The sequence below is a fragment of the Brachypodium distachyon genome, chromosome 4 (genome assembly GCF_000005505.3).
Source record: "Brachypodium distachyon strain Bd21 chromosome 4, Brachypodium_distachyon_v3.0, whole genome shotgun sequence".
Lineage (NCBI taxonomy): Eukaryota > Viridiplantae > Streptophyta > Magnoliopsida > Poales > Poaceae > Brachypodium > Brachypodium distachyon.
In genome coordinates, this window is record NC_016134.3 from 32739703 (window position 1) to 32762434 (window position 22732).

The 22732-nt window shown below is 51.3% G+C and overlaps 3 protein-coding genes across 5 annotated transcripts; 1 reads left to right on the top strand and 2 right to left on the bottom strand.

Moving 5' to 3' along the window:
• Positions 1 to 709: 709 nt before the first annotated feature.
• LOC112268853 lies at positions 710 to 1776 on the bottom strand. 2 transcript variants are annotated; one of them, XM_024455033.1, is made up of 3 exons: positions 1495 to 1776; positions 1004 to 1082; positions 710 to 910 (listed from the first exon to the last, which is right to left on the bottom strand). In XM_024455033.1, the coding sequence occupies exons 1-3, from the start codon at positions 1692 to 1694 to the stop codon at positions 896 to 898; spliced, it is 294 nt and encodes a 97-aa protein (XP_024310801.1). In that variant the 5' UTR covers positions 1695 to 1776; the 3' UTR covers positions 710 to 895. The 2 variants fall into 2 exon arrangements, with proteins under 2 accessions (XP_024310801.1, XP_024310800.1); XM_024455032.1 differs by having other exon boundaries at positions 1004 to 1776.
• Positions 1777 to 1951: 175 nt separating this feature from the next.
• Positions 1952 to 3682, bottom strand: LOC100825641 (L10-interacting MYB domain-containing protein). Of its 2 annotated transcripts, none has more exons than XM_014902527.1 (3): positions 3294 to 3682; positions 2747 to 3059; positions 1952 to 2663 (listed from the first exon to the last, which is right to left on the bottom strand). In XM_014902527.1, the coding sequence occupies exons 2-3, from the start codon at positions 3044 to 3046 to the stop codon at positions 2100 to 2102; spliced, it is 864 nt and encodes a 287-aa protein (XP_014758013.1). In that variant the 5' UTR covers positions 3047 to 3059; positions 3294 to 3682; the 3' UTR covers positions 1952 to 2099. The 2 variants fall into 2 exon arrangements, with proteins under 2 accessions (XP_014758013.1, XP_024318786.1); XM_024463018.1 differs by having other exon boundaries at positions 3289 to 3682.
• Positions 3683 to 4547: 865 nt separating this feature from the next.
• LOC100826267 (probable beta-D-xylosidase 2) lies at positions 4548 to 7336 on the top strand. Its single transcript, XM_024455145.1, has 5 exons — positions 4548 to 5039; positions 5126 to 6089; positions 6177 to 6524; positions 6603 to 6805; positions 7001 to 7336. The coding sequence occupies exons 1-5, from the start codon at positions 4548 to 4550 to the stop codon at positions 7220 to 7222; spliced, it is 2229 nt and encodes a 742-aa protein (XP_024310913.1). The 3' UTR covers positions 7223 to 7336.
• Positions 7337 to 22732: the final 15396 nt, after the last annotated feature.

Below are 22732 nucleotides of genomic sequence, written 5' to 3' on the forward strand. Positions count from 1 at the left end.
AAGCAACTCCGCTATTCAAAACCTGCCGTTCAAAACATAAAGAACTGGTGCTAGACCAACAAAGAGAAGCTCCTCATCAACATAACATATACATAACATATACCGGTGCTAGATCTGGGCAAGATGACCATCCGTGACAACAAGCAAGCTCCTGATTACAGTAAGCAAGCTCCTGATCAACATAACATCAACTTTCATATGGCTCGCTACTACGCTAGTAGTACAGTAAGCAAGTTCCTGATTACAGTATCTAACAAAGAGAAGTCAGAGAAAGGAGAACTCATTAACATATACATATATTCTTTATCTAACAAAGAGAAGCTCCTGATGGTTCAGTTCTTCGCACCTGTACTCGCATGTTCCAAATGACAAAAGCACCACAGTTCACTAGCATGTTTCAAACGACAAAAAACATCAGTCACACCGAAGTGGGCATCACCAACCAACAGCAATGGCGGTAGCAAGCTGATCCCTGATCACATCCATGTCATCACCGTTTGCCTCCGGAGTTGATGAATCTGAAGCACCTGGAGGAACAGCATACCTCTTATATCGTTCTGGAATTTCTGCAATATAATATGGATCCCTGTCGCAACGCTGAAAATGGATATCTTGTCTATCATGGGAACGAACATAATTGTGCAATGTCATACTCGCAGCAACAATCATCTTTTGGGTATCAACGGAGTACTTCGGCATCTTGAGAAGAATTTGCCATTTGTTCTTCAATACTCCAAAGGCTCTCTCAATGCAATTGCGCTTGGACGAGTGGATCCTATTGAATTTCTCCTTAGGAGTATTTGGAGCTACACCTCTATATGGAAGTCAGGAACATGGTACCTTTCTCCTTTGTATGGTGCAAGATAGCCCAATCTGTTAGGATAGCTTGCATCTACTAGGTAGTACTTCCCTACATAAAGACAATCAAGAATATTTCAGTTTAGTCATAAGGGCATGCCTACGATAAGATTACTACTTATTAACAATAAGTAGAAATGCTAACCCTTTGGAGGATGCGGAAACTTGACCCTGTCCTTGTCAATTGCATGATATAGCACACTTGTGTCGTGCATAGCACCAGGCTGTCCAATTGAAGCATAAGTGAAATGCATATCAAAGTCACATACTGCCATCACATTCTGAGTAATTGCGTCTGTTCTTCCAATATATCTCACTTGCTGGTCCACAAGTATCACTGCCCTAATATGAGTCCCATCTATTGCACCAATGCAATTTTTTAGATGTGAGTAGGCCCTTCTATCATTTCTAATCCTATGATGCACATTGCGAAAATTTGGATCCTTTGGCTTTATGTAATGAGCTGACATGCTGACCACACAATGTAATACCTCATGAAATTTGCGGTGGATAGTATCTGGTGAATGTTTGAAACGGTTTTGTGTTCTTCTATTTGATTCAAAACCACCCAAGGTCCACAAGAACATAGCAAGAGACTCATAGCTGCTAACATAGGGGGAATGTGTGAGGCCATACCGTTCAACCAACAAGTCATGAAGATCAAAGAATACCCTTGCACTCATTCTCAGCATTGTGTACGTCTCTCCTGGTGTGTCAATAGTCTCTTGGAGCCATCCAAACCCACTCAAAATAGATGTCCTAGGTTCAGCCTTCAACAACCAGCTTGCACAATATTTCCTAGTTATGCTTGCTGCATTAGCTGACATGATAGACATTTGCCTCGCATGATGGAAAATAGCCTAACAGCCTGTTTCTTAATTTCATAAGCATTAGCATCTTCATTGTCACTGTCAGATGACATCTGCACATACAAAATGAACAAGTCACATGTAGTTAGCATCATACAAGGTGAGTAATCTCCAGATAGTTGTTGTACATACAATAGATAAATATAAATATATATAGTTAGCATCATACAAGGTGAGTATCTCCAAATATAAATAGTTAGCATCATCAGCCGTGAACAATATCCAAAGAGACATTACAATCCATAGATAAAGATAAATATCATCCAAATAGCATTACAAGCCAGATTCCAAACAATGGTTCAACAAAGTGCACAAATAGTCTCGATAGCATGCTACATAAGCAACCATTACACATAAGTAAAATCGAACCATCTACTTTGGATACTTGTGGTCATACTTCCTGCAGAGCCAAGCCAAATGAGACCCAACACTCATGTGCATAAAAATCTCCCTTAGGTCTTTCTTGGCGAACAACTCGGTGGCTATGTAGTGCTCATCACTACCTTCATTAGCGCCACATTCTATGACAGCATCCATGACAATCTTCACGGAGCTAGCATCATCAGCTCGTATGAAAGACTCAAAAGAGGATTGGGATTGCACAGCAACATCAGCAATCCTTGTAATCTGCTCCTGCATCACCATTGCAGTCTTGGGTTTCCTGCTCCCTTCATGAACAAACTTTCCAAGCCTCTTGACTGAGGTACTAGCTCCGGCATTACCTGGACTTGGTTGCATTTCGGTATCTTCATTATCAAGATCTTGGATGTCATCAACATTCATAGCATCTGCCAATGCTTCACTGGAAGGAGGTGGTACGCCCGAAGTAGGATTCCAATGATCTGTACCATCACTAGTGATGTCTTCAAACATGATCTTGAGGTTCTCTTCATTGCGAAGCCCCTGCTTCTTGAACTTGCCGCAACCAGGAATGTCCTGGTGTACATTAGAAATAACACCCATCAATAATTAGCCCGTATATTAATTATAATTTGCAAAACAAATGCATCTTCTCTCACCTTTTTGGCCTTCTTCCACCACTCAGCATCTTGTGTCACAGTGTTTTTCTCTAAGTTCCATCCCCCTCCGGTCTGCATTTTCAGTCTCTTGAATATGCCGTACTCACCTTTCAGTTTGTCCCATTTGTTTTTCAGTTGAGACTGCTTGTACTCGTTACTGGTCAGCATTTTGAATTTACGAGCAACCTCCTCATATGCAGCGGGGGTCAAGTGAGTGTTTGGCCTATTTCCCAACCGCACTTGCTCGACAAACAACTCGGTGATAATCCTAGTGTTATCCTCAGTCCATTCGGCGGCCATTTTGAACACAATTCTACAAAATCGGTGTCACTTATGTACCATAATTTCAACCAAAATTTGTACTGACATCACAACAACATTAAAATGAAAATTGGCATAGCAATTCTACTGCTGTTCTAAAGCAAATACACACTATCATTTCACAACAAACTTCACAGTGCAATTTTCACATGGCAAAACAAAGAGCAACTAGACACTGCAAGTATTACAAAGCAAATGAACTGTAGACCGGAGCAACATACCTTACCTTGAACTACAGAGGCAGGAGCGGAGGAGGCCGGGTCGAGGCAGGGGCGGACGCAGCCGGGTCGAGGCAGTGGCGGAGGAGGCCGGGTCGAGGCAGGGGCGGACGCGGCCTGGTCGAGGCAGTGGCGGAGGAGGCCGGGTCTTGGCAGGGGCGGAGGAGAACGGGGAGGGGGAGGAGGAGGAGGAGAAGGACTCCCGGCTGCTGCTATGGCCTCGTCGGTGTGGGGGTCCTTCGGCCCGGCTGCTGCTCCGGTGCAGGCCGCGTCGGACAGAGACGGGGACGGAGGCGGGGGAGGCTACTGGAGGAGATGGGGATGGAGACGGGGACGGAGATGGGGACGGAGGCGGGGTGGCGAGGTGGCTAGGGCTGCTGCATCCTGCAATTGGGAGTAGGGGGGACTGGGGATGGGGAAATAGAAGGTCGGGGAGAGAAAAATTGGGGCACGCGAAGTGTTTTCACTTGGCGGTGGCACATCCAGTGTAATTTCGGACTGCTCCGCGTTTTGCAGTTCCGGGGATCTCCAAAAGAGATGCTCCGCATTTTGTGAAGGGAATTGGTCTAACTTCTTGGATCTAGCTTCTTGGATTTTTCGTGTTCGGGGCTGCTTCATGGTGGATTTACAGGAAACTGGGATCCAGAGAGTTGCCGAACACGCCCTCATTCGCAGGCACACCAGATCATATATATGGGCCACCGGTGAGAGAAGTTGATGAGATTGGATCGAAGATGTGTTTGCGGTGATATGTGCAGTTTTCTACTCCCTCTAATCCTAAATCCTTAACTTAAATTTGCTCAAATACGGATGTATCTATTCCTAAAAAGCGTGTAGATACATGTAATATTTCGACAACAATTTAGGATCGGAGGTAGTATATAACGATTATATCTGGATAACGCTTTTTATTAGAATGTGTTTCCTCTCGTACGTACTGGCGTGCCAGTGTATATATACACACAGCATTGTCCCCACAGCCGCTCGCGAGATCGAAATTATCCAACAACAAAAAGAGAGCTTTTGCGGAACTCAGCGCGTGTAAAACAAACAGCAACAAGCAATCTGCCTCATCCATCTATCCGTTCCGTGCATGCAAAACCGGTCCAGTTCGAATTTCGAAATTCTGTTAATTCCCTCCCTCCGCAGCTCGATCGATCCACTTCGCTAGCTAACTCCTATATATACACAGACGACGCACCATCCGTAATCCACATCGACCTTCAGCCTAGCCACCTCCCAAAACCACGATGCCAATGCCAATGGCGTCTTCAACTCATCTGGCCGTCCTCGCAATTCTCCTCCTCGTCCCGCTGTCCACGGCGCGAGCCGTCCTCCCTTCTTCCAACGACGACGACGGCGGGTCTGCGAAGACGGCGGCGTACACGAAGGTGTGCGACGCGTCCAGGTTCGCGGCGGCGGGGCTGGACATGTCCCGTTACCGGTACTGCGACGCGAAGCTCCCCTACGGGGACCGGGTGCGCGACCTGATCGGCTGGATGACGGTGGAGGAGAAGGTGTCCAACCTGGGCGACTGGGCCGCCGGCGCGCCCCGCGTGGGCCTCCCGCCCTACAAGTGGTGGTCCGAGGCCCTCCACGGGCTGTCCAGCACCGGGCCCACCACCAAGTTCGACGACCTCAAGAAGCCCCGCCTCCACTCGGGCCGCGCCGCCGTCTTCAACGGCACCGTCTTCGCCAACGTCATCAACAGCGCCGCCTCCTTCAACGAGTCCCTCTGGCGCTCCATCGGCCAGGCACGATTGATTATATATCCTGATATGCTGCATTTCAATGCACTTAATTACTGATGGCTTTAATTTGCATGTTGGCCGGACGGCAGGCGATCTCGACGGAGGCACGTGCCATGTACAACCTGGGCAAAGGAGGGCTGACGTACTGGAGCCCCAACATCAACGTGGTGCGGGACCCGCGGTGGGGCCGGGCCCTGGAGACCCCCGGCGAGGACCCTTTCGTCGTCGGCCGCTACGCCGTCAACTTCGTGCGCGGCATGCAGGACGTGGACGACGCGGCGGCGGGCTTCAATGGCGACCCGCTGTCCCGGCCGCTCAAGACGTCGGCCTGCTGCAAGCACTACGCGGCGTACGACGTGGACGACTGGTACGGGCACACCCGGTTCAAGTTCGACGCCCGCGTGACGGAGCGGGACATGGTCGAGACCTTCCAGCGGCCCTTCGAGATGTGCGTCCGCGACGGGGATGCCAGCGCCGTCATGTGCTCCTACAACCGCGTCAACGGCATCCCGGCCTGCGCCGACGCGCGCCTCCTGGCCGGCACCCTGCGCCGAGACTGGGGCCTCCACGGCTACATCGTGTCCGACTGCGACGCCGTGCGCGTCATGACCGACAACGCCACATGGCTCGGCTACACCCCCGCCGAGGCCAGCGCGGCGTCGCTCAAGGCCGGGCTCGACCTCGACTGCGGCGAGAGCTGGATCGTGCAGAAAGGGAAGCCCGTCATGGACTTCCTCAGCACCTACGGCATGGCCGCCGTGCGACAGGGGAAGATGCGCGAGTCGGACATTGATAACGCTCTCGTGAACCTCTACACCACGCTCATGCGGCTCGGCTACTTCGACGGCATGCCGCGGTACGAGTCGCTCGACGAGAAGGACATCTGCAGCGAAGCACACAGGAGCCTTGCGCTCGATGGGGCGCGTCAGAGCATGGTGTTGCTCAAGAACCTCGACGGCCTGCTCCCACTCGACGCTAGCAAGCTCGCCTCCGTCGCCGTCCGCGGCCCGCATGCCGAGGCGCCCGAGAAGGTCATGGACGGCGACTACACAGGTACGTGTCGTGTTCTATCCTGTCCATCAGTTCTTGGCTTACACTCTCAAGTCTGACCGACAATTTTGCATGTTTTTGTTGATGCAGGGCCGCCGTGCCGGTACATCACGCCGCGGGAAGGCATAAGCAAGGACGTGAACATCTCGCAGCAAGGCGGCGACGTCACCATCTACATGGGTGGCATAAACATGCACATCGAGAGGGAAGGCAACGACAGGGAGGACCTGCTGCTGCCCAAGAACCAGACGGAGGAGATCCTCCGTGTCGCGGCGGCCTCGCCGTCGCCGATCGTCCTCGTCATCCTCTCCGGCGGCGGCATCGACGTCTCCTTCGCTCAGAGCCACCCCAAGATCGGCGCCATCCTCTGGGCTGGCTACCCCGGCGGCGAAGGCGGCCACGCCATTGCCGATGTCATCTTCGGAAGATACAATCCAGGTACGTACATCTGCATTTTGTTTTATTATTTTGTCGTGCCATGTGCTTCATCGATTGACATGTAATTGGGTGGAGCAGGAGGACGGCTGCCATTGACATGGTTCAAGAACAAGTACATCCACCAGCTCCCCATGACGTCCATGGCGCTGCGGCCGCGGCCGGAGCACGGCTACCCGGGGAGGACGTACAAGTTCTACGACGGGCCGGACGTGCTCTACCCGTTCGGCTACGGCCTCAGCTACACCAAGTTCCGGTACGAGCTGCTCAACAAGGAAACCGCGGTCACACTCGCCCCCGGCCGCCGGCACTGCAGGCAGCTCAGCTACAAGACCGGCAGCGTGGGCCCGGACTGCCCGGCGGTCGACGTGGCCAGCCACGCCTGCGCCGAGACCGTCTCCTTCAACGTCAGCGTGGTCAACGCCGGCAAGGCGGACGGCGCCAACGCCGTGCTGGTGTACACGGCGCCGCCGGCCGAGCTCGCCGGCGCGCCGATCAAGCAGGTGGCGGCGTTCCGGAGGGTGGCCGTGAAGGCCGGCGCCGCGGAGACCGTGGTGTTCACGCTCAACGTGTGCAAGGCGTTCGGCATCGTCGAGAAGACGGCATACACCGTGGTGCCGTCCGGCGTCAGCACCGTCATCGTCGAGAACGGCGACTCGTCCGCCGTGTCTTTCCCCGTCCAGATCAGCTTCTCGGCTTAGATTATGATCGAGATCAATGTCCTTTTAGGAGAAAGTTATATATTCAGCATCCTGCTGAATACGTCGACTACTAGTACTATTTTGTAATTCGAAGAACCTCTGGTTCCATCATATATTTATGCTAAGCTAGATATCGTGTTCATTCATTTCGTCGTGTTGAATCATTCAAGTGCATGTGTCCCAAATTACTTCGGATTTTGAGGTTCATCACTCTATTTGAGTTTATGGGCTGTCATTTCCTTTGTTTTTGAGGAAGGACCCAGCCGGCCGGCATTGATAGGTAACAGCTAGCTAGTTGTTGCTGCTCTCTGCCCTGAAGTGTGCGCGCAGGAGGAGCTGAGCTTCACACATGTAGCCAACGCAACAGTAAGATTAAGAAGCCATTTTAGTCGTTCCCCAAGGTAAATGTAGTAATGCACCATTGATCCGCAGGGCTCACATGGAACATAGTATATAGTTACCTCTGATCCAGTATGAGTCTGATGTGATTTTTGTAGCGAGACGGATTGCTGTGTGATTGATGTGATGGTACCTAAATCCACAGGCGCGAGCGAGGTTCCAAACTACAATCCACTTCACCGCACTTCTCGGTTCTCACCTGCAAAGCGAAAAAAAAAGGAACATAGATAGACTCCTCAGTTGGTTTTAGTAAATAAGCAAAGGATAATATGTATCTGCCAACAACACGTTCTTGGTACTCCCTCCGTCTCATATTACTCTCTCCGGCCGGAATTACTTGTCGAAATATTGCATGTATCTAGATGCTTTTTAAACATAGATACATCCATATTTGGGCAAATTTGAGACAAGTAAATGGGTCGGAGGGAGTAAGTGATTTTCTATTACACGTATCTAGACGTATTTTAGTATATAAATACGTCCATATTTAAACAAATTTGAGTCACTTAATTAATATGGGACGGAGGGAGTACAATTTTTTTTGTGATAACCTGCGTGCATTAATTAGTCTCGACATAATTAACTACGACTCATTTAGTAATTCCAAAGTAAAAATTGAGTCAAACAGAAATTAACCTGTAAATGCAGTATACTACCTCGGTCTCATAATTCTTGTCGAAATATTATATGTATCTAGACGCTTTTTAATAATAGATACGCCCATTTTTGGTCAAATTTGAGACAATAATTGTAGGACGGAGGGAGTAGATAAGTTTCCCGAAATATATATACATTTGGATTATCATAACCATTTTCGCTGACCTTCGTCAGTACACAATAGGCGGCTGTTTACTTCCTGTTTCGGACATTTTTGGCGCGCTGTGTGTTGTGAACTTGGATGTTCCGTTATCTTTTTGATCGTGGAACCCAGCCGTTAGGTTGCATGGAAAATTTTTGGATGTGGAATGTGAGATGAAGAGAGATTAGAGAAGAATTGAAACAAAATGATAAAATTAATTGAATGAGGAATGTGAGAGGAAGGCTAAATAACTATTTGTTTTGTTAGCTTATTTGGTCTGAAAAGATGCATGTACATATTTTCAGAAATTGAGAGCATTTCAATTTCACTCATGTATCACGACGAAAATAAAATTTATGGAGTCAAAGTAAAAATAAGAAGCAGCACGGTTCTCCAACAGCATAAGAGAAGGTTAAGAAAATGGTTATTGACCGCAAAGTGGAAAAAAAAAATAGCGTACGCAAAGTGGAGATCAGAGTGCTCTCGCAGATCCACCGTGGTTGCCAATTCCAGTCCATTTAGCAAGCCCATGTACGGCCCAACAAGGCCGTAATTGATCTGGTCGGCACGCTCGCGCGGCTGTGTCTGAAACTTGAATTCGCACGCCCGCAGCCACCAAGTAGCAATCCTGCTGCTCTAAAAAAACAAGCAATCCTGCTCTGCCGACTTCTCTCCCGTTGCCATGCTTCTCACTTTCTCAGCCAGTCGACGAGCCCTTGACTCTCCCCCTCCTTTCCTCCTCCGGGTCTCAACTCCGCTTTTCAGCTAAGCTACGTTCTACGGCGCCCTGCTCTACTCCATCACCACCTCTACGTTTTTTTTTTTTTGAGTAAGCGGGCCAATCAATTAAGAAAAAGCAGACCCCGAGTTACAAGCATCAAGTACAGGCTTGGGAGCAGAGTCAAAACAGATGCCGGAGGACATGCCCTCCCTGGCATAACTTGCAAGACAATGCGCCATCAAATTGCCTGCTCTATTGACCTAACTGATCTTAACATTGCTGAAGCCCCCCAGAATACCAAGAATTGAACGCAGGAGGAAGCATTTAGAGGAGCGATCAGCAAAACCACTCTCGAGACTTCTGATCAGCGTTTGGCAGTTGCTCTCAAGCTCAACATTCAGGTTTGGCAGTAGCCCGAAGGCAGTGAGACCATTGAGGCATGCGAGAGCTTCCGCTTCCTCAGCCGAGGTGCACACCGTGACCGAACCCCAAGCCGACGCCACCACTCGTCCATCACTTAGCGCAGCGCCGCCCCCCACCAGGTCTCACCAGTATCTGAGAGAAAGCTGGCGTCCGTATTCAGTTTGACCCAGTCTGGAGCAAGGGGAATCCATTTTCCAGTTCCGGGAAGTGACTGCAGCCGGGAACTCTGATCTGAGTTACAGTACTGATCCGGACTACTGACGCCGGGAAGGAGAGTTTCTTTTGTGCCTGTGGACTCACCAAGGCAGTTCAGCACAGTTATGTCATCGCGTTTTAGGTTTGCCATTGCCAGGGAGTAGTTCCGAATGAAAAGTGCTGACGCTTCGACCGTAACCTTGCCCGAACTGAAAATAACATCATTTCTCATATGCCAAGCACGCCACCAGATGAACATCAATCGTTGCCTTGTCAGGCTGTCCACTGAATCAAGCAACACCAGGACCCAATTATCGCCTGAGTAGCGCATCTTCTCTTCAGTCGGGAGTTTCCAGTCCTGTCGCATACGCTGCCTCAGGCCGCGTGCTTTAGGGCACAACATAACCGCATGGTAGGCAGACTCGGATCCATTACCACAAACTCCACAAGTTGGTAAGGTTCTCTTTATCCTCTTACAGCGCTCCTCCTGGACAGCTAGGGAGTTGGTTGCCAGCTTCCACGTGAAGACTCTGATTTTGGGCGGAACATTAGCCTCCCAAATGACTTTTCACAGCTTACTGTCCCCCTCGGGGCAAGAACTGGAACTTCCTCCCTGTATACCAGCATTGTGACCCATAGCAAGGTTGTAGGCCGATCGAACCGTGAAACTCCCATTCTTCTCATGGTGCCACGCAACAATATCCTCTTGCGCTTCAATCGGGAGTCTGATCTGCAGAATTGCGTCCGCATCACGAGGATAGAAAATCTGGCGAATTAGGTTTTCATTCTAGCAGTTCTGCACACTGTCAATGAGGTCTGACACTTTGCAGAGGCGAGTTCTCGAAGCTTTACCGGAGATCCGGAGGCCCCTAGGCAGCCAGTTATCTCTCCAAATGTCAACGGACTGACCATGTCCAATACGCCAGATGTATCCCTTTTTCAGCAACTCTAAACCATGTTTAATGCCTTGCCACACAGGCGAAGACGACTGAATAAACGCCATGTCCAGGAGATTTCCGTGGGGATAATAGCGAGATCTTATGATTCTGGCACAGAGAGTGTTTGGCTTCACAAGGAGACGCCAAGCCTATTTTGCAAGGAGTGCTTGGTTAAAACTGAACATATCTCTAAAGCCAATGCCTCCTTGAGCTTTAGGACGAGTTAATTTATCCCAAGCCAGCCAATGGACTTTCCTGCGATCATGCTCGTCCCCCCACCAAAGTTTTCTCGTCAGCTATTCAAGATCTTCACACAGGCCCTTTGAAAACTTGAACACACTCATAGCATAAGCTGGTAGAGATCGAATCACTAATTTAATAAGAACTTCTTTACCTCCCAGGGAGAGATATTTTTCTGACCAGTCATTAAGCCTCCTTGAAGTTTTATCTTTGATAGATTGGAAGTGTTCATTCTTCATGCGACCCTCCGGGACCAGCAGCCCCAGGTATTTCTCTTCAAAAGTCACAGTGGACACGTTCAAGATTGAAGTAATGGCATTACCATGTTGCGGAGAGCAGTTCTTACCCAGTAACAACGAGCACTTACTCGGGCTGAGCAGCTGTCCCGTGCACCTTTCATACTTCGTGAGAATTCCTCTTATCACATGTGCCTGGTCTGCCGAAGCTTCAAAGAAAAGCAAACTATCATCAGCAAACAGCAAGTGAGATATGCCCGGACTATTGCGTGTAACTTTCAACTCTCTCAGGGAAGCTGCTTCAATCTCTCTTCTGATGAGGCAGGAAAGGCCATCCGCAACGAAGAGGAAGAGGAAGGGCAATAGGGGATCGCCTTGCCTCAGTCCTCTGGTAGGAGCAAAGCGGTTGAGGATGTGCCCATTAAGATTTACAGCATAGCGGACAGTGGAAATACACGTCATAATCCAGGAGATCCATTTCTCATTGAACCCATAACTTCGGAGAGCAGCTTCAAGGAAACCCCAGTCAACTCGATCATAAGCTTTTGCCAGATCTAACTTGTATGCACAGAAATCCCCGGTTGCCATATTCTGTCTCAACGCATGGATGCATTCAAAGGCAATAATGGCATTATCTGTAATCAATCTCCCTGGCACAAAGGCGCTTTGTGTATCTGAGATGATGTCATCGAGGTGGGCCTTAACCTATTAACCAAGCATTTAGCCACCACCTTAGTATATGACGTTGCATAGGCTGATAGGCCAAAACTCTTTCCAACAAGTAGGGTTCTTGGTTTTTGGTATAAGGAAAATAGTTGTGTCGTTTACTCCTTCAGGCATGTATCCAGAGGCGAAGAAGCTTTGCACAGCCACCACAATGTCATTCTTTACTGTCCCCCAGTGACGTTGGAAGAACCTGGCAGGGAAGCCGTCGGGACTAGGCGCCTTAAGAGGCCCTTGCTGGAACAAAGCATCTCCAATTTCCTCCAAACTAAACTCTCTGCAAAGCTCCTCATTAACCTGATCATTCACCTGTGGCAAGATCAAGTCAGTCAGCTGGCCGGGTGTAACACCATCTTCCTTTGTGAATAAGGTACTGAAGTAATTAGTGGCCATCAGCTCAATCTCAATGACATCCTCAGTGACAGTGCCATCTTCTCTCTGAATGGACGTGATCTTGTTCTTCTTTGCTCGCCACGTCGATTTCCGATGAAAGAAGCTTGTATTTTGGTCACCTGAGCGAATCTAGTCAATTCTGCTGCGCTGGTGCCACTTCACATCGTCTTTCTCAAGTAATTCGTCCAATTCAGCAGAGGATTTCCTATACAGCCGATGACCGGCAGCATCAGTTCACCCAGCCAACAACGCCATTTCTTGACGTTTTTTCTTTATGCTTCTGCCAAGGGCCCCGATGGTATCATTTATGTAAGTAGTTCATTACACCCTTGAGGACACCAGCAACACTGCCAAGATCGCCTGAGCCGATATGCAGTTTCCATGCAGTATCAACTTCATCCGCTAGCCTACTTTCCCTCTCCCAGTAAGCTTCGTGTCTTCTCATAACAAGTCTGCTAGAAATACTATTAGGAGCTTGCAGAACCACTAGAATAGGGCGGTGATCAGACCTGGGTGAAGCAATATGCTGGATCTTGCAATCAGGGAAGATCTGGGACCACTCTGGTGTTGCCACAGCCCTATCCAACCTGATTCTGATATTTTGATCTCCCCCTTGCTTATTATCAAACGTCCAACCGGCACCACTGAAGCCCAAATCATGAAGATCAGGGTGAGACAACACCTCTCTGAAATCTTGCATTTGTTTTTCCCCCCTCCTCTTCCTGGAGATATGCTCTTGCTGCCACATGACCTCATTAAAATCTCCCACCACCATCCAAGGTCATGATCTAAGCGGTTTTATTCTTTTGAGCAACTCCCACATCTGCGGCCGGAGGTGGGTGCGAGGCTCTCCATACACGAAGGTGCAGCGCCACTTTATTCCCAAAGGTTCATGGATTATTACATCAATAAAACGACTATGAAACTTAAGCAAATCAACTCTAACACTTTCATCCCAAAATAAAGCAAGACCCCCGCCTTTACCCTCCTCAGTCACAGTGATCACGTGCTTGAGGCCGATTCTCCACCAGAGGCTCTCGATGTACTTCTGGTGGTTGTGGGTTTCAGAAACGAACAACAGCTTCGGCTTGTGGACTGACACCAGGCGCTCGAGCTCACGAACTGTTCGGGGTTGCCGCAGGCCCTGGCAGTTCCAACATAGCAGATTCATGGCTCCTGACGGGCGTCAACAAACGCGCCCGTCAGTTTGCCAGCGGCCCCAGGGCTAGTCGCCTCCTCTTGCTTGTTGTTGCCATCCTCCTTCCCTTCCGCAGCCAGAGCTGCCGCGACCACCTTGCTCTTCTTTAGCTGACCTGCATCCGGCTCACCCCCATATTGTATCTCTTCATTTGCACGCTTGCCTAGGATTTCATCTTCTCCTCTTGGGCCTTCGGTGCCTTCTCTCTTGCTTCCCTCTCCCGCTGCTCCATTGATGCCGTGATGCCGACATCCCTTGGGGCCGTAACAGCAGCCCCAAGGGCCCCTTTGCGCCTCACAGCGCAGAGTTTTGCCTAGCCCGTCCTCTTCATCTTGGTGCTCTTTTCTGCAGCAACGATGATCTCAGGTACATCAGTTTCGGTATCATGCGGGATGCCGGTAGCGCTGGCCACCGTCAGCTTCCCCACTGGGTCCGCCACATCAGTAACAACGGCGATCAGCGGGTCTGTCCGGGTACGTTCCTCGGATGGTGAGGCCGGAACGCGGGCAGCAGCATCACGATCACGGATCACCAAAGTTCCATTGCCTCTTGCCGTCCCAGCTGTGCCCCTCCCAAAGCTTCTCCATATGCCAGGCGCCTCTGGTCCACGGAAGCTTAGCTGCTTCTTTGCCCTCGGCTGCTCACCGGGGAGGTAGAAGCTACGGTGGTCGTACTTCCTGTAGGGCGATGCTATCTGCTCTTCACAGAACCGGACTTTCTTCTCCTCTTCCGGTAGTAGGCACGACCTGTAGCAATGGCCAACAAGCCCGCAATAGAAGTAGAACCGTGGGATCCTCTCATACTTGACATCATACCTGACAGGCTCTTTGTCATTTTTGCCCTAGATGCGCACCACCGCTTCGATGGGCTTGGAGATGTCATGTTCGATCCTGACGTGGAGAAAGTCATCACAGACTCTCACACGGTTGTCGGCATGCACCATCCTCACTGGGCCCAGCAGTTCGCCAACTTCTCCACCCGATTTCTTGTTCAGCATGGGCACCGGCAGATCCAGGATGCACCCAGATGGGCATGACACGCACGTCAATGTCGGCCACCGAGGATCTGCCGTCGTACGCGACGACGAGGAGGGCGTCGTTGTGGTGGGTCCATGGCCCGCCTGCCAGGACATGCAGGAAGTCTCCCTCTTGCTCCATCTCGATCAGGAACCGATTTCCAGTGAGCTCCTTGTACTCCATGCCCCCCCCCCTGGAGGTGTCAGATCTCACGCATTCTCTGGAATAGGCCAGAGGAGCTGAAGGTGCTGGTGGTGACGTAGCACCCGACGAGGATGAACTTGTCCGCCATCTCCTTCTGCATTTTGTCGAAGTCGACGACGAGCACCTTTGCAGGGCTCGCGGTACGCGGGCGACGGTTTGGAGTCTCTTTCTCCGGGTCCTCCAGCATCACGGCATGCGTTGGCTGCGAGCTTTCGGTCACCACCTCCTTTCCCGGTCGGCGGACGTAGTCCGACACCACGTCTCCCGTGGCGCTCCCCTGGCTTTCCCTAGCTCGGCTTCCTCCCTCTGCCATACCACACAGCCAAGGTGGAACCAGGAATATACTCACAAAAACCTTGGGAGAGTTAGGGTTCCGATGAGCAGTGCCATGTATGGCGCGGCACTGCCCCCTTTTATCGTGTCCTGTTGGGGATCTTCGAGCGATGACCTCCACTGCCTCCGGCAGGGAATTTGCCATCAGATCCCTGCAGATCAGCGCCTGGACTTCTTTCTCCATCACAGGTATCTCTTGCATGGGATTCAGATCTTCGTTATTTCCTCTTTCCTCGTTTGCGGCAATCAGGGATGGCGTAGAATCCGCCTGGTGCACAATTCCCAGCTGGATCAGGCATTCCTCCAAATCCTGGATCGTGGCCGAGACGGAGGCCGGGTGCGGAGGTTGATGGATCATCGGGATATGGAGGAGATCAAATCAGCTTCTGTCTCAGATCCGCAATCTCCGGGAGGAGATCATCCCGATACGGGATGATCTTCTCGGGGTCACCGCGGTGGGCCACACGCTCCATCGCGCAGCGGGCGCAGCGCCGGAATCTTTCCTTGTCGAACGGGACATCCAAGGAAAGGCCACTGTCGTGGTGGTGTCACGGCAGATGCCATAGGATGGCTTAACTTGGGGCTGATGGACGAAGGACGAACCGGAGGAGGGAGGACGTGAAGGGAAACACGCACAAATCACACAAGCACACACGGATCTACCCAGGTTCGGAGCCCTCTTTCCAAGGTAAGACTCCTACTCCCGCTTTGTTGTATTAGCCGAGATAGGCAAGCTCAACAATGGTGCTCCTTGAGCTGTATTCTTGAGGAAGAAGAAGAAGAAGGGGAAACCCTAGTTGTCTAAGTACACCGTCCTTCCTTCTTACAGAGAGGTAAGGGTCTATTTATAGGCCGCCCATGTCACACTGACATGTGGGCCAAGTCTAATGCCATCTTCCTTGGGCCCCGCCGGGCACGCGGCTTGGTTCCCTCTGGTAGCACCGCAGGGGACAAGGCAACTTTACTTTTCCCTACCACCCTGCAGAAAGTACCGCTATCCTCTGCCGGCTTCCGTCAGAAATTCTCTTTCGATGCTTCCTCTCTGCAGTCGCCTGACGCCGGTACGCAGGCTCTGACTGCTTTCTGAGATGATGATGGCTCTGTTTTACTTTGCACCGCGTGGTCAGGATAAGACCGTTGAGAGATCTCGGCGAGTCCTTATCCTGCAAACTCATAAGACAAAATAGTCATGCCGGCATACTCCCGGGATGCCGGCTTAGTGTCAGTTTGACTTTACGATGCCGGTATATATAACTATGGCGGCTTTGCCTCCGTCATCTCGGATAGAGTTGTGTCACCATGACCCTACCCGGGGTCATCCCCCGACACTAGCCCCCGAAGCTGTTGCGGTCCGGCGGAGAAGAATGTCAGGCCACGACAGTTTACCGTAGACAGATACCAAAGCCTACTTGGGCTTAGCCGGGAAGGATGCAGAGACAACCCCAGGTTCTCCTAGCCGAGATCAATTCATTCCGACATTCCGGGTCGGCGTGGTTTTCCAGTTCTTAGCCAAGATTTTTTCTTCTCCATGATTGACAGTTGAAAACTTACTTTTGCCGATATAGATGCCGGCTGTGACTTGGACAAAACACTTCTTTAAACTAACGGGAAGATAAGGCTTGAGTTACTGACATTGCGCTTTCCGAGGCGAGCGTGCCGTCCCATTGGACAGTAAAACTGAGAGAGCCATTATGGGGGGAATTTCGGTTCCCACGCAGACACTTATCCTCCCGGATCTTGCGGGATTCTTGGTGGCACGCCGCGCAGTAACCAAGCGGGTGCTTTGATAGGAATAACTGCCCCAAATCATGCGCAATCTTCCCGTCAGCCACTGAGGTGGTGGGCACGGGGAACCCGCACCCCATTACTGCGCCTCGTGTATAAGTAACAGGGGAGGGCGAGGGCAGAAAACCCTTCGCACTCCTCGCACTCCTTGCACCCTTCGTTCTCCTCTGTTCTCCAGCTCCTCACGCACTCCGCCGCCCCTGCTAGCACCGAGCTCGACCGCCGCCGCGGTTTCTCGCCTCCAAGCTCGCCGCTGCTAGTTCGCTCGCACCCATCTGGGTCTCCGTCGCATTCGCCTGCTAGCTCGGGCCTCGCGCAAGCATCTCCTCACAGAAACTCCAAACCCTAGATCTACTCTCCTCCCATTGCATCGTCTTCCCGCAACCCTGCCGTCGACCCTGCTGCCCAGCTGGCTGAGGAGAGGACCGGCTCCGAACGAGCTGGCTGGGAAGGCTCGGACGTGACTCAGGCGGACATCCAGTGGCTCCGCCGCTCCCGGCGGATCCCGGAGGACGTTGAGTGCCGGATTCTCGGCGACGAACTCGTGCGAACTCCGGAGGCTGGTGAGCGCGTCGTTTCCTTTCGCATTTTGAATGCGGTTTTGCCCTTCCTGCTAGCGATTTTCTAGGAATTTCCTAGATTTCTTCGGCCTCCAGCTGCACCACCTTCCGGCAATGCCATTCTTACTCTCTCGGCAGTCGTCACTTGTTCTGATGGTTATCTTGGCCTTTGGCCCTCTATCGACCTGTGGTCCTGGTACTTCATGTTCCGGCCATAGGTTCTTCCCGATAAGGACAATCCCGATGCCGCGAAGCCGATGACCCAATGTGGCGCTGCCACTGTCGTTCATCGCCAAGGTTCCATCTTCCCCCAGATTCAGGGTCTTGAGTCATGTAAAAAATGGCTCAAGACCTTTTTCTATGTAAAAAACTCTTCCGAAGCCGACAAGATCAATCTGCCGGGATTCGAAGTCGGCCCCCTGGAGGAGAAGAGAAACTGGTCATATGACCCAAAGGAGACCCTCCCGGAAGTCAACGAGATCCACGCCGCCATCCTCGAGCTCAAGGACAACGGAATGGCGGCTGACGACTTTTTGGCCATTTTTGTGTACTGGCGGCTGTGTCCGCTCCAGCGCCGGGTACACAAAATGTCTTTTATGGCGGCCAATTCGACCCGGACAGGGTGTCGACCTTCAAGCTCTCGCACGCTGAAGTCCGGCGCCGGGTCAAGGTGATCACCAAGACGAACATGTCCGAGAAATGGACATGGGGTATGCCGGCATTCAGCCGGGATCGCCGCGCTCCTCCGGCAAGCTCTAATTTTTACTTGTCTCCTGCTCATATCCGACATATGACGAATATCTTTCTCGACTCAATTTTGACTTTTTTTGTGCAGAGGTTCTCTCTTCAGCGAAACGAAGACGGGAGTTCTCCAGACAAACGCTTCGCGGCCCCGCGCAGGTCCATTGACGCCGAGGACCCGGACTCGGAGGACTTCATGCCGATCGCCCATGCCGGCCCTCGCCGTACCGAATGTAAGGATCTCTAACATCTTCTTGTAATCCTTTCAATATCCATTAGCAAAGTATTCATTTTTGCTCTATCCCGGAACTAGCCGAGTCGGACGAGCTTGCCGCTGAGGGATCGGACGCAGCCGCCGCTGCAGCGCCGGTCCGAGAGAGGCGCACGGTCTCGAAGCACGCCACCGACAAAGATCTTCTGCAGAACGTGAAGCGGAAGAAGACGGCGGCTCGTGGACCCAAGCCCAAGCCCTTGATCATCGGGTAAGGCCAATATTGCCTCAATCGCTGATGTCGGTTTTCTTCTTTGTTATTATGCAAGCGACTAAGTCTTATTTCTGCAGGGAGGCTCTGACGGCCACGCAATCTCGGAAGTGCATTGCGTCCGAGATCCCGACGGCTCCCTCTTCCCGTGCCGAGACTTCAAACCCGGCCACGGGTGAGACTGAGACTGTCGCGGATCCGACATCCCCCGCCCGGGATGTCGGCCCGAGCACCGACACCACGGTCGTCGACCAGATCGAGACTCCTGCGGCCGGGGCCTCGGCAACCGAGGCTACTCCTTCCTCGGCAGCAGTCAAGACGTCGATGGAGCTGCAGGCTTCGGAGCCGCCGCAACAGGCGGCGACGGGTCGCCCGGAACCCCAAGGACTGCAGCCGACCCCGACGCGGCCCCCTTCTCCATCGCAGCCGGAAATCGATCAAGTTGCTGTCGCGCAGGCCAAGAAGGCTAAAGGCCCCACTGCCGCAGCAGGATCGGCGGCTCCGGGTTCGACTGGCCCGCAGCCTTCTGGCAGGCATCAAGGGGTTCCCCTCCGGACGACTAGCGGGCACAGCTGGGGGTCGCTGGGCCAGTTCGTAACGGACTGGAACAGCACCGACAGTTACAAAGTGACCTCCAGCACCCTCGAGGCGGCTCGGCAAAGCCCGTTGGTGGGACCTCCACCCGCGGCGACTCTAGAATCGGTGGCCACCCGGATGTACCAAGCGAGGATGGCCTTGTTTGAGGCCAGCCGATCTGCCGAGGTATGAAGAATTCCTTAAAATATGTTTCTTTCAATTCCAGTATAGTACCCATACTCCTAGACCCTGAGGTTTAGGGCGAGTAAGAATTAGTCGGCCTGAAGCTTATCCCCTTAAAATTTCAAACACTCTGCAACACTTAGAAATGTCAAACACTTATTCCTCGAGATTCAGGCCGAGTTTAGAATAGTCGGCCTGAAACTTTAGAAGCTTTAAACACTTATTCCCTGAGATTCAGGCCGAGTTTAGAATAGTCGGCCTGAAGGTTTAGAAGCTTCAAACACTTATTCCCCGAGATTCAGGCCGAGTTTAGAATAGTCGGCCTGAAGCTTTAGAAGCTTCAAACACTTATTCTCTGAGATTCAGGCCGAGTTTAGAATAGTCGGCCTGAAGTTTTAGAAGTTTCAAACACTTATTCCTCGAGATTCAGGTCGGCTTTAGAATAGTCGGCCTCAAGCTTGTAATTGTGGAGTTCTTTATTGTACCAAACTTACTAGCGAATTGTTGCTTTGCATTCCTGCATGAACAAACGCACCGCTACCTTCAAGACTTTGCTTGCAAAGTACAAGAAGCTGGAGGCGGAGCACGAGGCTCTAAAGGCTGACCGCAAGAACCAAAGTAAGTATATTTTACCGGAATAAGATCTTTGTTTGAGTATTAATGTTCTGCAAAGACTAACACTTGTTTTTGTTCACAGCCGGGGACACCGCTCAAGTGGCGGAGCTACTGAAGCGCGTCGTCGAGGTTCAAGGTAACACTTCATCCCTATTCCGGGTTCCACCCATATTAGATGTCAACCTCTGTAATATATGTCTGCTAAACAGATGAGAAGACTCGGCTGGCCGAGCAGCCTCGGGAAGAAATAACCTGACTGCAGGCGCAGATAGCGGCGCAGGCCGAGGCGCACCAAACCGAGGTGGGTCAACTCACCTCGGCCCTCTCTTCCCAGGCCGATGAGAAGATCCGCCTGGAAAGTGAGGTGAAAAAGTGCAAGGGTCTAGTTGCCCAACTCGAGACCCGCGCCACTGCCACCGAGCTGGAGGATGCCGAGAAGACCAAGGTCGTCCGGCACGAGCTCATAAAAATTGACAACATGCTGACAAGTAAGTCGCCTTGGCATAAACTTCCTCATGTGATTATTTGTCCGAGTAATAGCAATAGGATGCCGAGACTCACTACCACTTGTCTGTTTTTGCTAGAATTCTTCCCCCAATCCCTTGAGACTGCCCAAGAGGCCGTGAGGGCGGCTCGGCGGAAGAGGGATCCGGCAACGGCAGCAAGGGTGTCGTACGAGTATGACTTGGTGGACTACCGGGTGAGCATTGCGAGCCGGATCACGCCACTCAAGTCATTCGGCGTCAACATGCTGAATGCCGGCATCCGGACCTTTCACACGTTGTGGCCAGGAGAAGAAGATCCGACAGACATCCCGGAGCTAGCCAAGCGCTTGTTGGTGGTTGAGTCTCGGCTGAGTGACTGGCGGGAGTCGGCCGCACGCATCGGCGCCGACGAGGCGTTGTTGTTCGTACTGTCTTGGTACGACGGCATCAACCTCGACGTGCTGCAACCAATGCGTGCCGGCTCCCCCTACCTCACGGATCCCGAGCTGGTCGCCAAGCACAAGGAGCGGGCTTACTCCTTCATCCAGTATGCCGACGTGCATACGTTTGTGGAGGGCCCGAGATCTGACGCCGAAGCCGAGATGTCGGACGGAGGCGAAGAAGCAGCGGACGAGGAAGGTGTTGTGGAGTCAGCCTCCACTGCGATGGATGCGCTGAGTTCCGGCGCCAACAACCCCGCCGTCTCTTCTTAGCTTAGTCAAAAAAAACTCTAGAAATATTAGATCCCCGGAATGCCGGGTACAAATGTAATCGAAATGATATACTTCTGTTTGTAAGACATCTTGCTCTTAATTCAATTAAGTATTTTGCTTATCGTATTCCCGACCGAGTCCCCGAGTTCCTTTTTTTTCTCTTAGTGAAATTTTATGACTTTGGTTCTTTTGTCTGCCTTGCCAGTGTTCGACGTATGAATCACAAAATGATAAAACCACTCTTTCGAAAAAAAAAGTGACTCGACAAATTCGCTCGGCAATAACCAAGTTAAAAAAGAAACGCCGAGTTAAAATAATGTGCATTCGGATCGCTTCATTGCTTGTTTCCGTAGTCGCTTTTCATTTGTTCGGTTATTTTATACCCGTCTCTAGCTTGCCATGAAACTGGGTTGCAGACAGGAGCGAAGTCATAGGATTTTCAACACCGACACACTACTAGACCGACATAAGATTACGCAACTAAGCCACGCCGACACACGAAAGATAATTGCAATACAGCACTTAAATGATATGGAAGTCCCCGAGTTTCTTTTAAGAACTCGGCGGATAATTTCATTGTCTTAAAACATTCAACATAAGGAAAAAGATACAAATACTCAGCTCTCAAGTATAGAACGGACGAAGCAAAGCTACGTTCCATGGTCTCTTGGTCTCCTCGCTTGACCGGTCCATCCTGTTCGCCTTGGGATCTTGTGCATCTATAAGGTAGAAGGAATCATTCTAGAGCGCTTTGCTCACAATGAAGGGTCCTTCCCATGGAGGTGATAGTTTGTGCGTGCCAGCTGTGCGCTGCACAAGTCGGAGGACAAAATCTCCTTCCCGGAATACTCGCGGGCTGACCTTTCGGCGGTGATAACGCCTTAGGTGCTGTTGGTAGATGGTCGACCGAGATAGAGCCAATTCCCGTGCTTCTTCGAGCAAGTCGACATCATTTTCTCGGGCCTCTTTTACCTCGGCTTCCGTATACATGGTTACTCATGGAGAGTCATGTTCAATGTCGGCTGATAGGACAGCTTCCGCCCCGTATACGAGGAAGAATGGCGTGTAGCCTGTAGAGCGATTGGGAGTCGTCCTGAGACTCCATAGTACGGCCGGAAGTTCGTCCAGCCAGCATCCCGGAGTACGTTCCAATAGCTCGATTAGTCGAGGTTTTATGCCGGCCAAAACCATGCCGTTTGCTCTTTCAACTTGTCCATTGGATTGAGGGTGTGCTACGAAAGCGACATCTAGCCGGATTTTCTTCTCCGAACAGAATCGCGCAAAAGGTTCCTCCGCGAAGTTCGTTCCATTATCCGTGATGATACTGTGCGGGTACCCATATCTCAAGATGATATCCTTCAGAAATGACACCGCGGTTTTGCCGTCACACTTTTTTATCGTCTTCACCTCAATCCATTTGGTGAACTTGTCAACCATAACTAGGATATGCGTCATGCCTCCTCGCGCCTGCTTGAACGGTCCCACCATATCCAAACACCAAACAGCAAACGGCCAAGTGATTGGAATGGTCTTGAGCTCAGACGCCGGCATA